We start from the raw sequence: 11,705 nt of genomic DNA, 5'->3' as shown, positions 1-11,705 counted from the left end.
AGCAGACGTAAATGGCATACACGCTCAGCATGTACTCAAGTCACCTGTCTTGGAGCAAGAAGGCAAACAGTGCCTCTGCCCAGTGCAGTGTGTCTGGTGCCTAGCTGGCCATGGAAGAGTCACCAGGTCAGCTTGATGAACATCCAGAAACCCAGCCTCCACACTAGGAGATTGCAGTCGCAGCGTATCTGAGATAAGGCACAGCAACATGCATGTGTAACAGGTGTTTCTGATGCACAACTAGTCTGGGCATATTTGCAAATTACTGGGAGAAGTAACTTTCTTATTAGGGGAGATGAATACTAGAACCAGGTGAAGCACATAATAAGACTGAGGTCTTCTGGCTGAAGGACCAGAGTAAAAGAATTATTTGCTCAGATCCTAGATTGATGCATATGGCTTTATTATAACTTATGCCTTACACAAGAAAGGGCTAGTTCATTATCTGACACCGAATATTATTGTAGCAATTTTTTATATACATGGTTGATAGATAATAACAAAAGCATAAAAATCTATAAAGATGGTTATGTTCTTAGATTAAGCTCCTGTAAGGATGAGCATTTACTACTAGTAGAAAGGGAAGATTCCAAACAGAATCTTATTTTGGAATTTTAGTATTAATGAATGGCAGCTTCACAGATCAAAGTCTTCCATGTGATAGGAAAATGCTGAGGGAAAATGACATCCAAATAGAGCTAGCTACCCACTGAACTTAAGAACTTGCCCTGTTCTGCAGAGAGTCTGTTTAGTGTTTGTGACCACCTCTAGTTGTTCCCGCCAAACCCACAAGTAAGCATCCAACTTTGTTCCCACTTCCCTCTTTGAGGCCCCCGAGAACTTCATGTCTGTGGAATGTGTTTCTGAACTCTTTGGTGGAAGAACCACTTCCCTGGTTTTTATTTTCTCTCCCCTTTTCCAGTGGGTAAGATGTGAACAGGGAGGTTTATCGATTTATTCCACTGATACTGTTTGGTGTCTAATAGGCCTCCAGGCCACCAAGTCTCTGAGGTATTCATAGATAGGAAGATCAAGGAGAGAAGAGAGGAATCCTCTGTTTCATTGGCAGAATATGCTGCTCATATAAAGTCCCTGAGTCTCTTTTCTAGACAGGAGAATTGGCACAAAGATTCCTCCACTGAGGCATGTGTGGGCACAACTCACTCAATGTGCACAATTACAGAGACACAGTTATGGCTCAGAAGCATTCAGAGAATGTGGCTGAGGCTAGGACCAGGTGGGGACAGAGCCTTCTTCACTCTGGTAGACTCGCTCAGAGGGTTTCCAGGTAGATAGAAGGTCCAGGGAAAGGTTGCTCTGCTCTTGTTTGGATCTGACCTGGAGGTAGCCCAGCACATCCATGGTATCGCCACAGACTTCTTGAAGTCGGGAAACCTTTTCATAAGGCAAGGACCAGCGCCAAGCCTGGGAAACATTGAGGGCATTCCTGGCATTTGTGTGGAAGGCATGCTCCCCCATGCCCTTACCCTGGGTGATGTTATGCACCCAATTCTGGAGATGGGGCAAGAATTTTAACCCCACATATTCATACATCCGGGAAGTCTCAGCCAGTGGGGCGCGGACCAGGTCCTCATAGCGTATGAGCAAGTAGCGCTGCTGCAGGGCTTTGGGCAAGGACTGGATGGCCCTGTATATGTCCAGTTGGCTTCTGCAGATGATTTGCATTGTGTAGTATGGGTGGTCTTCCTTTTTGAGGTTTTTCAAGTTCTGTCCCATCACAATATGACTGTCAATCATGAGTTCTGCTGTGGTGTGTTCTCGGGAACGGAACACCGCCCGGGGATCCCGGACCAGGTGCACGATGTGCAGGTTGAGGGAAGGGTCTATCAGCAGTGGGTAGAGGGGCCGCAGGTTGAAGAAGCGCACCTCCTTGAGTACCACGTGGCTGTAGGAGCGGCAGGCCTTTTCCACCAGGTTGAAGGGCTGTTTGTTGCACAGAATCTTGCAGTGAGTATGGAAGGTGATCTCCTCCCGAGGGAAGAAGTCACAGGCAGGTGGGGAGCACAGGGCCCGGCTCTGTTCCCACTGGAAGAGACTGGACTGTTTGCGGGGACCTGGTTTCATGTAGGCATCAAAGACACTCATGTCACACAGGAAGACAGAGCGCAGTAGATCCCTCACGGCCATGTGCAGCCCCCAGGCAGTGCTCTCGGTGAAGGTCATCCACACATGCCAGGCAGGCTCCATTAGGTAGAAGACATCTGGGTGCTGCCCAAAAAGCTGCCCCACAAAAGAAGAGCCAGAGCGCCAGGAAGACAGGACCAGCACATGCACAGGCTTGGGCTCCTCCTTTCTAAACAGGGAGCTGTGCTCATACATGTGGAAGAAGAGAGCAAAGACAGCCATCTGGGAAACCAGGAACAGCAGGAGCCTCATTTTTTTAGGCAGTATCATTGTGCTGAAGTAGATGACCTTGAAGGGACAAGCAGAAGGGACTGAGTCAGGCTGCTGTTTTGGTGCTTGCCTTCCATTCTCTTGCTAGCCAAAGCTACCTTCTCCCTGACCCCTTCCAAGCAACAATGTGGAAAGCTAGGACATTTGTGCACAATTGCACAAATCCCTGTCCAGATCAGTTCCTGTTCCTTGAAGCTGGTGTGTCAATGAGTTCTATGTACTTTAGGGTCTTTGATTCCTCCTCCTTGTCTTTCTTGGATTACCAAGGATACCTGAACTCAGCCATGTTTAATCAACATAGAGAATGACCCCATCGTGGTGCCGTGGTGGAATGTAAGACCTCACATAGGCCATGGAGGCAAAGCTTAATTTTAATCTAACCCAAGCCTTGGTTGAATGCCTTGTGATTCTTCTGAAGCTCAAGGACAGGAGCCACCCAGCAAGAAATATCCTGAGGACATTTCTCAAGCCACTCACTCAGCTTGAGGGAGATTGCCATAAGGTCTTTTGTCATCTCCTCCCCCATTTTTCATTAAGCACAGGACTTGCCACTTCAGTCCCTTGAAGGATGAAGCTGCAGGCTATAAAAGCCTGTATCCTCAGTGGCAGAACCAAATGCCCACGATATCTGTCATGGGGTCCCATCTGATTTTGCCTCATCCTGTGGAACTAAGGACATGGGGAAACTGATTCAGTGCTGTTGGGTCTGCATAGGCAGTAGACAGCCTGCATTGATTTCAGTTGCACTGTTGTCTCCTTACCAGCTGAATCTGAAAGTGTGCCAAGCAACACTGAGCTCTACTAGTGATCCTTATGGCCGTTATGCCACTTTATGGCTGTGCTGCCACTTGTGGAACACTTGGCCACTTGACACAACCTGTCCAGGGCTGCTCAGTAGGTAGTGCGTTGCACAACCCTAGGGAATGCCGTCTCAGCAAGGATTTAGATATTTATTTTAAAAATTCTGTAGATGATAATAAAGTATCTTGGTCCAACAAGGTAAGTATTATAGGGTGGTTTTCCAGTTGCTAGATATAAAATATTTAAAGAAAGGATTTTCATTTTGCAGTTTATGCAAAGGTTCATATAGACTGGGGGCAACCTGAACTTATTCTTGTGATATTCAGGGATGCTTCATATGAAAAGACTGCCAGAATTTTTCTCCTATGAATATTTTAACTCTTTCCTACGTGACTATGGATCATTTTGGGTGACTTCCTGATATAAATAATAATTGAGAGATAAAATAACTATTACACATAGTACAAATATTACCAGCAGCAAGTTGCTAATTTCTTAGCACCATATACCCAATAAAATCTCCCTTTTAGTTTTTATAAAGAAGAGAAACTGTATTTCTGGATGGTAACTGGAATTGGATATAGGGTTTAATATTTTTCTGGTAATGAGTCTTATCACCAAGTTTTTAAAGAAGTTTTTGATAGGTAATTGTCACATGGTTCAAATTGTTTTGAAAAGCATCATTCTCCTGGACATTCCATAGACTCAGAATTTAAAATAGGGCATTCCTAAGATTCTGCATGCAGGAAGGAAAGATAGAGAGTGCTTACCAGCCGGCAGCCTGCTCTGTCACACCCAGTCTTTAACACACATGACAGAAAGGGTTAATTTTTTGACAAGCAGTTGTTTCTATAGGGGAAGTCTGAAGTCACAATTTAGAAAGCCTCTAGAGCTATTTGTAAACAAGGATAATGACATATTTTTAACAGGGTCACGGCTTTTTTCAGGCAAAAGAGAACAATAATTTATTAGTCGCTGAATTACTAACCTTTTCTCTATTTACTAACAACTAGTATTTATATAGCTTGTGGTATATAGTGAAAAATCTACCTCCAAAACCTGTCCCCCATCTGCCCATTTCTCAACTTGTCCCTAACATAGCAACTGGGTTTATTTTCTTATGTGTAATTTCAGTTGCTTTATGAATACCCAAGAAAATTCAAATGTATGTATTTTCTTAATTTTTTCCCTCTTTAAAACACAAAAAATAGTAAGTTATTTCCACTATGCTGTACCCCTTTTTTTTTTTTTAAATTATGAACTTGTCTTGCAGGGAGTGTTCCCTGTAGTACATAAGGCATTTCCTCATTCCTTTTTTAAAAGCTGTTTTTAGTTGTAGATGGATATAATACCTTTCTTTTATTTATTCATTTTATGGGGTGCTGAGGATCAAACCCAGTGCCTCACACATGCGAGGCAAGTGTTCCACCACTGAGCCACAACCCCAGCCCTCCTCGTTCCTTTTTGCTACACAGAATTCTATTGTATGGCCATACAATGACTTATTTAACTCATTTCCTTATTGACGGACTTTTGGCTTGTTTTGCAGTCTTTTACCATTTCAGCTGCCTCAGTAATGACCTTCAGGTTCACACGTCATTACACACGTATGTATGTAAGCTTAATCCCCAGAGGTGGAAGTGCTAAGTCAATGCTAAGTCAATGCAAAGATAAGTTTGATATCTGTTGCCCAGGCAGCCTTCTTGCTGCTCATGAACCATTTCCTCTGTCCAGGGCTCCAGAGATATTTGAGAATGGATTTCAAGGAGGAAGTGGGCAACCCCAGATGTGACTGCTGGAGTTTATAGCTTGCTTCCTGAAGAGGTAAAGCATGCTTTGCCAGCTCAAGGGCTTCCCATGGAAGTCCCCTCAACCTTCTGGGAACTGTGTAATGATCCAAGCCAGGCCTTTCATGGCAGTGGCAGAAAGTCCCCTTCTCTTCCATCCATCGCAACAGTGCTTTTCCTCAGGATGTGCCAGAAGGATCCAGGGAGGATCATCTTTCTTTTGTGGCCAAAACAAAAAAACCCCAAAATAACCACTTTGCTATCAGCCAGGGAAATGTCAATGAGTGGTAATTCCTGCCTTGTAGACTTGGCCCTGTGGATTAGAAGAAGGCCAACTAAGATAGACTTCTAGTTCTTAAACTTGGGTTCAAGAGGAAATGATTAGAAACTAGACCACTACTGATAATGGCCAGATAATGGCCAAAGGATGCCCTCTCCATCCCCCACCCAGGACAGATGCCACTTGAAAAGAAGAGCTGCTTAGGGAACATGAGTATGAGAAACAGTTTGGAACAAAGGGAAAACAATGGTGCAAAAGGGAGAGGAACATAAGAGCGAAGAACTTGACCTGTGTGCAATTATAGGGAGACTGTTGATAGACTTTTATACATAGGCCTATAATCACTTTAGGAAAAAGCTAATATTTCTTGGAGATTAGGAGAGAAGACCTTTCAAAGTACACCCTCCCTCCCTCCAGCTTTAGGCTAACTCTGCCCCGTGGGGTTCAGTGGCGTTGTGCCTTCTTTGCCTGCCTCCTCTGCTCTGGCCTCAAGCCTATTCCCTCTCCAAGCTGGAGTTGGACCTTCTGACTCTGTCCCCAGTTTTTCTCAGACTTAGTTGTCCATGGTTCTCAGGAATTCCTGCATAAATCCTTAAAACTTCTTTCTTTGATTTTACGTTCCCTGGTCAGAAAGAACAAGCCTTTGTGAGTCCCGCTCCAGACAACACATGGCGGGGCTGCGGACCACCAGGGAACACTCTGGGGTGTGTCTGGCAAAGCTTACATCTGCAGAGACTGTCATCAGCAGTGGAGGTGGATGCTCTTGAGGTCCTGGCAGAAGTGAGGGAATGTGGCCACCAGTGTGCTTAGAGAGGCTCAGTGGAGAAAAGGAGACTCTCCAATGGCGCCCTTGAATTGCACTCTCATTGCCGGAGTTCCCAGCCTGCTCACCTCAAGCAGGGCTGTGGATAGTCCCCTTCCGCTTCTGCCTCTCGGCTCTCCCCCATTGTCCACTGCTGACCTAAACTATATTTCTAAAACACACGTGTATCACTCCCTGCTTAAAAATGCTTCAATAACTTTTCAACATATGTAGGGCTAAATCAAAATCCCCAAATCTTTCACTCAGGGTCCTTGATGGCCTGATCTTTGATTTCCTGCCACTCCCCTTCTTTTTGATACCTTAGACTCCAGACTCAACTTTCAGTTCTTCCAAAACTGCCCTGTTATGTAGGAGTCCTGAGACATTTAACTACCATTCTTTGAGAGTCTGCCAACCTTCTTCCCTAAAGAAAGTTCTCCCTTAGCCAGGCACGGTGGCGCATGCCTGTAATCCCAGCGGCTCCGGAGGCTGAGGCAGGAGGATCTCGAGTTCAAAGCTAGTCTCAGCAATGACAAGGCGCTAAGCCACTCAGTGAGACCCTGTCTCTAAATAAAATACAAAATGGGGCTGGAGATGTGGCTCAGTGGTCAAGTGCCCTTGAGTTCAATCCCCAGTACCAAAAAAAAAAAAAAAAAAAAAAAAAAAGAAAGAAAGAAAGAAAATTTTCCTTCCTCTTTCCAAATGTCCCATTAGCATCCATCCCAGTCTGGAGGAAACAGTTGTATATGAAAGGCTCTTCCCACTGAGCTGCAGTAATTTAAGGGAAAGTCTGCCTTATTTCTCTTACAGGTTTATAACAATTTGACAAGTGATGGGAGCTCCTTAAACACTTTTCAAATGAACGAGGAGGTAGAAAGAAGTCCGTATGTGGATGAGTGTGGGAGGAGACATCATCACTGATAGAAGCTGATCACCCGGCAGGCTCCTTCAGGAAACTGAAACTTACCCTTTTATAAAATGCATATAGACAGTCTTTAGTATCCGTGACTCCGCTGAGTATCAACACACAACCAATACTTTCTCAGATGTGTAGCAAGGTATTGATAAGATCAGATGCATAGTTTTGATGTGAGGTGGCACAGTTAACCTCACTCTAAAAATATATTTCTATACTGAGCATGTAGTAATTAAAACTGAAGGAAAAATGCCATAAAATTAACTTGGAAAATTTTTATTACCAAGAGGTCTTACTCGGGTACAGCTAGGGGGGGAAAAAAAAAGAAGAAAAGAAAAGGCCCATTCAGGTGACAAGCTGCCTTGTTCTAATCATTTCAGTTACTGGGTGGACAAGGCAAAACAAACGGAAAACAAACAAAAACACCAAACTCAGCACATCCTGTCACCCCACAAATAATTTGAGTGCTTCTTGCTCCAGTGATGGGTGATTGGCATCAAACCGAAACACAGTGGACAGCCTTTAGTTGAAGAGTAGTAAGAATGTTAGGATTTTGAAAAATATCACCATAGGGGTAGTGACAAGGGAGAACCTCTATAAGGTACAGTGACCGTGAAGCCACCAGAACGAGGAACCTCGATGAGCAGCCCAGTTACAGAGGGCTGAAGTTTAGATGGCCCACGCTAGAAAGACCTTCAGAAACAAAATGAGAAATTCTGTGAAAAAAGCAAAAAGATACCAGTTTACGAAGCCTGGATTCCAGGGGTTGGGGTTGTGGCTCAGTGGCAGAGCACTTGCCTAGCATGTGTGAGGCACTGGGTTTGATCCTTAGCACCACATAAAAAATAAATAAATAAAATAAAGGTATGTCCATCTACAACTAAAAATAAAAAAACAAAAACAGAAGCCTGGATTCCAACCACTTGGCATATTGCTAACTTATATTCCCAGCCTGGGGATGTAACTCAGCTGGTAGAGTGTTTGCCTCACAAGCACAAGGCCCTGGGTTCAATCCCTAGTACCGCAAAAAAAAAAAAAAAAAAATCATCCTATATTCTCTAGGGATATTACACCCTTGCAACCAGACATTAGGGGTGACAGAAGATACCTTGTACAGCTGGAGAACGGAGTTGGGCTGGGGAGGCCTACCTTACGAATAGCCTGTAGTCCTGGGAAATCTGTGAAGCTAAGTTCTGGGGCAAAGGGTGTCCATACAGCAAACTCTAACCAGACTGAGAGTACCAGGAGGACTGAACTTGGGTCCTTGTCAGTGCTGCGTCTATAATACCAAGGGCAGTGCCTGTCACATAGTATATGCTCAAGAAACATCTATCAATGAATGAGTGTACAAATATTTGTAGAGGCTGATTTACCGTTTGAGGTGTCCTCATTGACCCAACAAGGAAGTTTGAACAAGGCATTATTTTTATATTACACATATAAAATCATTCAGATTCCATTTAAAAGTTCCAGCTTGTTCAAGGCCATTCAAGATAGAGGTCCCTTCTATCTTAGCTGATATGTTGGCTCTCTAACTTAATCATATTTTGTAACTGCATGGTGTTTCATGATGGTCAAAGTCCTTTGAGGGGTTAGTCTTGAAAATAAACCAATTAGAAATTTTGGACAGTGATGAGCCATTTTCTTATTTTTCAGAATAAATACACTGAACTTGGATTGATTGACTCACCAGCTATAATAGCTCTGCCTGGATCAAAACCCCCGTCTCTTGGGTTTCAGGTCAGAGTTTTCAGTGATCACACCTGAGCTGGAAAAAACCTGCAGCTCCCGATGCCGCTCCCGTCCTCAGCAGAGCAGGAGAGGAGCTGTGGGAAGCACAGGTACCTGAGCTCCAGAGCCAGGATCTGAACAGCCACGTTCTAGGCTCTTTTGGGCCCTTAGGGATGGGGTGAGTCAGGGTGGGAGAGCTGCTGGCAGAGGCAGCTCAGAAGATGCCCCGGGATTAGGATTCAGATTCGCCCTCCCGCTCACCAGCCCCTCTAGCCAGCCATCCAGATCCCCAGCCCAGCAGCCAGAGGTCTGGGATTCTCTGGTCCACAACCCTGGGGTGATTCTCTTCTTACCTTGCTAAGGGCTTCGGCTTCCCGCTGTTTCCAGACGCTCACTACAGCCAGGCTGGTCACTGCTCACTGACTCACCAAATCCCTTCTCAGCGTCCTCTCCTCCTCCTCCTGGCATTTTTCATACCCATCCGTTTCACTGCCCTTTCCCTTCTGCAGAAGAAGAAGAAGAAGAAGGAGGAGGAGGAGGAGGAGGAGGAAAAGGAGGAGGAGGAGGAAGGGGAGGGGGAGGAAGGGGGAGGGGGAGGAGGAGAAGAAACAACAACAAAAAAAGAGACCCACCTTACAGACAGACAGGCTGGAGAAACCACTGGCTCCCAGGAAGCTGTGACACTAATAACTTAAACACCAGTGAGACTCAAGGGGTGGGGAGACGCTACAGCATGTGGGCCAGGAGAGAAAAGGAGGAAACATTCTCTCTCCCGCCTGGGATGTTGCCTGGAATGTTGACTGCTCAAAGGCAGTCTGAAGGTCAGTCAGCTCTCTCAGTGCAAGGTGAGACTCCTGGAGACTTAGTAGATGCGGTTGATAGGGACATCACTCAACAGTTATAAGCCAAATGCTCGTAAGATCTTATACCTTACTCATATCTTTTTTTTTTTTCCCTCTCTCTCTAAGGAGAAAACTTGAAGGTTATTTCTGCGTTGTGCTTCTTTACTCTCTCCACCCACAGGTAAAATTGCTCAGCCTCTGTGTCATATCCAACATCTTTACCCTTCTCACAAGAGGCAGTAAATATATTCTGCAAAGACATAGAAGTGCTGGCATTTGGTTGGACTAAAGGGGAAAAATTTTTCCCTTTAAGAAAAGAAAGTCATTATTAAGGATGATAATGCCTGTGTGCCTTGGGCAAAACACATGCACACTCTGAGCTACTTTACAGGGTTGTCAAGAGCCTAAAACAGTAGATGCGCGTGAGTGTGTGAACTGTGATGGAGTGTAGAAACCACAGACTTTCAAGTCAGAGATCTGGGCAACTTACTCCACCTGAGTCCTAGAATATCAGTGTAAAATAAGGGTGACAACATCCACCTTATAGTATTGTTGCGAATGTTAGAATTAATGCACACAAAGGCCCTAACACAATATTATAATAATAATAAGAGTTTAAAAGCAGTAGTTATTAATGAATAATAATTATACCTCTTTTTTTCTTCCTGGGCTGCTGGCTCACTTTCCAGGCTCTGAATGAGAGAGAGAGCAGGCAGGCGTTGTGTGAGCTCCGGGACACTCTGGGATCTGGATGCTTTCCATCAGCTGAGTCCCCTAAGGCCTTATTGTTGCACAAATGACAAGAACCTGTGGAGGTTACCATGTATTGATTTCAATTCTGTATCTCTTCCTCTCTTCCTGTTTCTTTCTGGCAGAGAGAAGAGAAATTTTTCTTCCTCCCTGTGATTGTTCTGTGCAGAGATGTAAGTTGAAGAGCCAGAAGTGGGTAACTGATAGTTCTATTTTATTCTTATTTTAAAAGTACTACTTGCTAAATATTAAAAAAAATTGAAAATACACTATTTTTAAGGAAGGGAATAGAAATCCCTTTGTATGTTGTTACCCAGAGAAAATTGCTGCTTATTATTTTCCTATGCGTGTAGAAATCTGTGCAATTGAAATCACATCAAAAATACAGTTTTATACTTTCTTTCCCTTTATTTTGTCTCTATTTTAAGATAGCTTAAATTATGAAATGCAAATAGGTCATAATGGTAAAATTTAACAAAGGAACTACCACTTATAAAACAAAAATAAACCAAAACCAGAACGGCACCGAAGCTACCTCTCAGGACCCTTCCCTCCCAGCTCAGCACTCAGGTGGCTACTTTCAAGGTAAGAGGCTCTTTGCTTTTGTTTATGGCTTATCACACGGGCAGCAGTAGCAGAATAAAGTCTTCCCCCATAAAGTCTTTTGAGCTTTCCTTTCAACTTTATCCTTCTAAGACTCATCAAGCCATTTCATGTTTTGTTTGTTTGTTTGTTTAGTTGTAGGTGAACACAATACCTTTGTTTTTATGTGTTGCTGAGGATGGAACCCAGGGCCTCAAGCATGCTAGGCAAGCACACTATCACTGAGCCACAAGCCCAGCCCTGTTCTCTTGTTTTGCTTTTTCATTTCTGTATAATGTTCCCTATTCCACCACTCATGCTGTATCTTGTTAATGGGTATTGGAGTTGTTTATAGTTGTGATTGACTCTTTTTTTTGTACTGAGAACTGAACCCTGGAGTGCTCTGCCAATGAGTTTCATTCCCCAGCCCTTTTTATTTTATTTTGAGATGATCTCCCTATGTTGCCCAGGCTGGTCTCAAACTTGTGATCCTCCTGCGCTGGGATTACAGGCATGCCCACTGCACCTGGCATGACTGAATGTTCTTGACATGTACCCTGGCACGTGTCTACTGCAGTGTCTCTTGGGGATGCTGGGACACAGTCCATGATGGGTTTTGAGTTTTTTACGTTATGCTGTTTACCCATGTCAACTAATATTTTTGGCAGATGTTATTTTAACAGGATTTATAATATTCCAGTGCTCTACTCTCAGACATTAGATTGTTTCCAGTTTTTCCCTATAACATACAACACTGTGATGAATAGGTGATCTGAAGGAATAAAAGAGAATCTACATG

General features: G+C 44.0%; 1 protein-coding gene across 2 annotated transcripts; it reads right to left on the bottom strand.

Annotated features, from left to right (window-relative positions):
• Positions 1-360: 360 nt before the first annotated feature.
• Positions 361-9,476, bottom strand: CHST4 (carbohydrate sulfotransferase 4). 2 transcript variants are annotated; one of them, XM_079119263.1, is made up of 2 exons: positions 9,365-9,476; positions 361-2,433 (listed from the first exon to the last, which is right to left on the bottom strand). In XM_079119263.1, the coding sequence occupies exon 2, from the start codon at positions 2,413-2,415 to the stop codon at positions 1,228-1,230; it is 1,188 nt and encodes a 395-aa protein (XP_078975389.1). In that variant the 5' UTR covers positions 2,416-2,433; positions 9,365-9,476; the 3' UTR covers positions 361-1,227. The 2 variants fall into 2 exon arrangements, with proteins under 2 accessions (XP_078975389.1, XP_078975388.1); XM_079119262.1 differs by lacking the exon at positions 9,365-9,476 and adding an exon at positions 9,086-9,259 and having other exon boundaries at positions 362-2,433.
• Positions 9,477-11,705: the final 2,229 nt, after the last annotated feature.

Source organism: Sciurus vulgaris (assembly GCF_902686455.1).
Source record: "Sciurus vulgaris genome assembly, chromosome: 17".
Classification (NCBI taxonomy): domain Eukaryota; kingdom Metazoa; phylum Chordata; class Mammalia; order Rodentia; family Sciuridae; genus Sciurus; species Sciurus vulgaris.
Note: the sequence above shows the minus strand (reverse complement) of the source record. Positions and strands in the feature narration are given on the sequence as shown.

Bases quoted from the DNA above. Each gene is read 5' to 3' on its own strand.
- CHST4 (XM_079119263.1), bottom strand. From the start codon at position 2,415: ATGATACTGCCTAAAAAAATGAGGCTCCTGCTGTTCCTGGTTTCCCAG.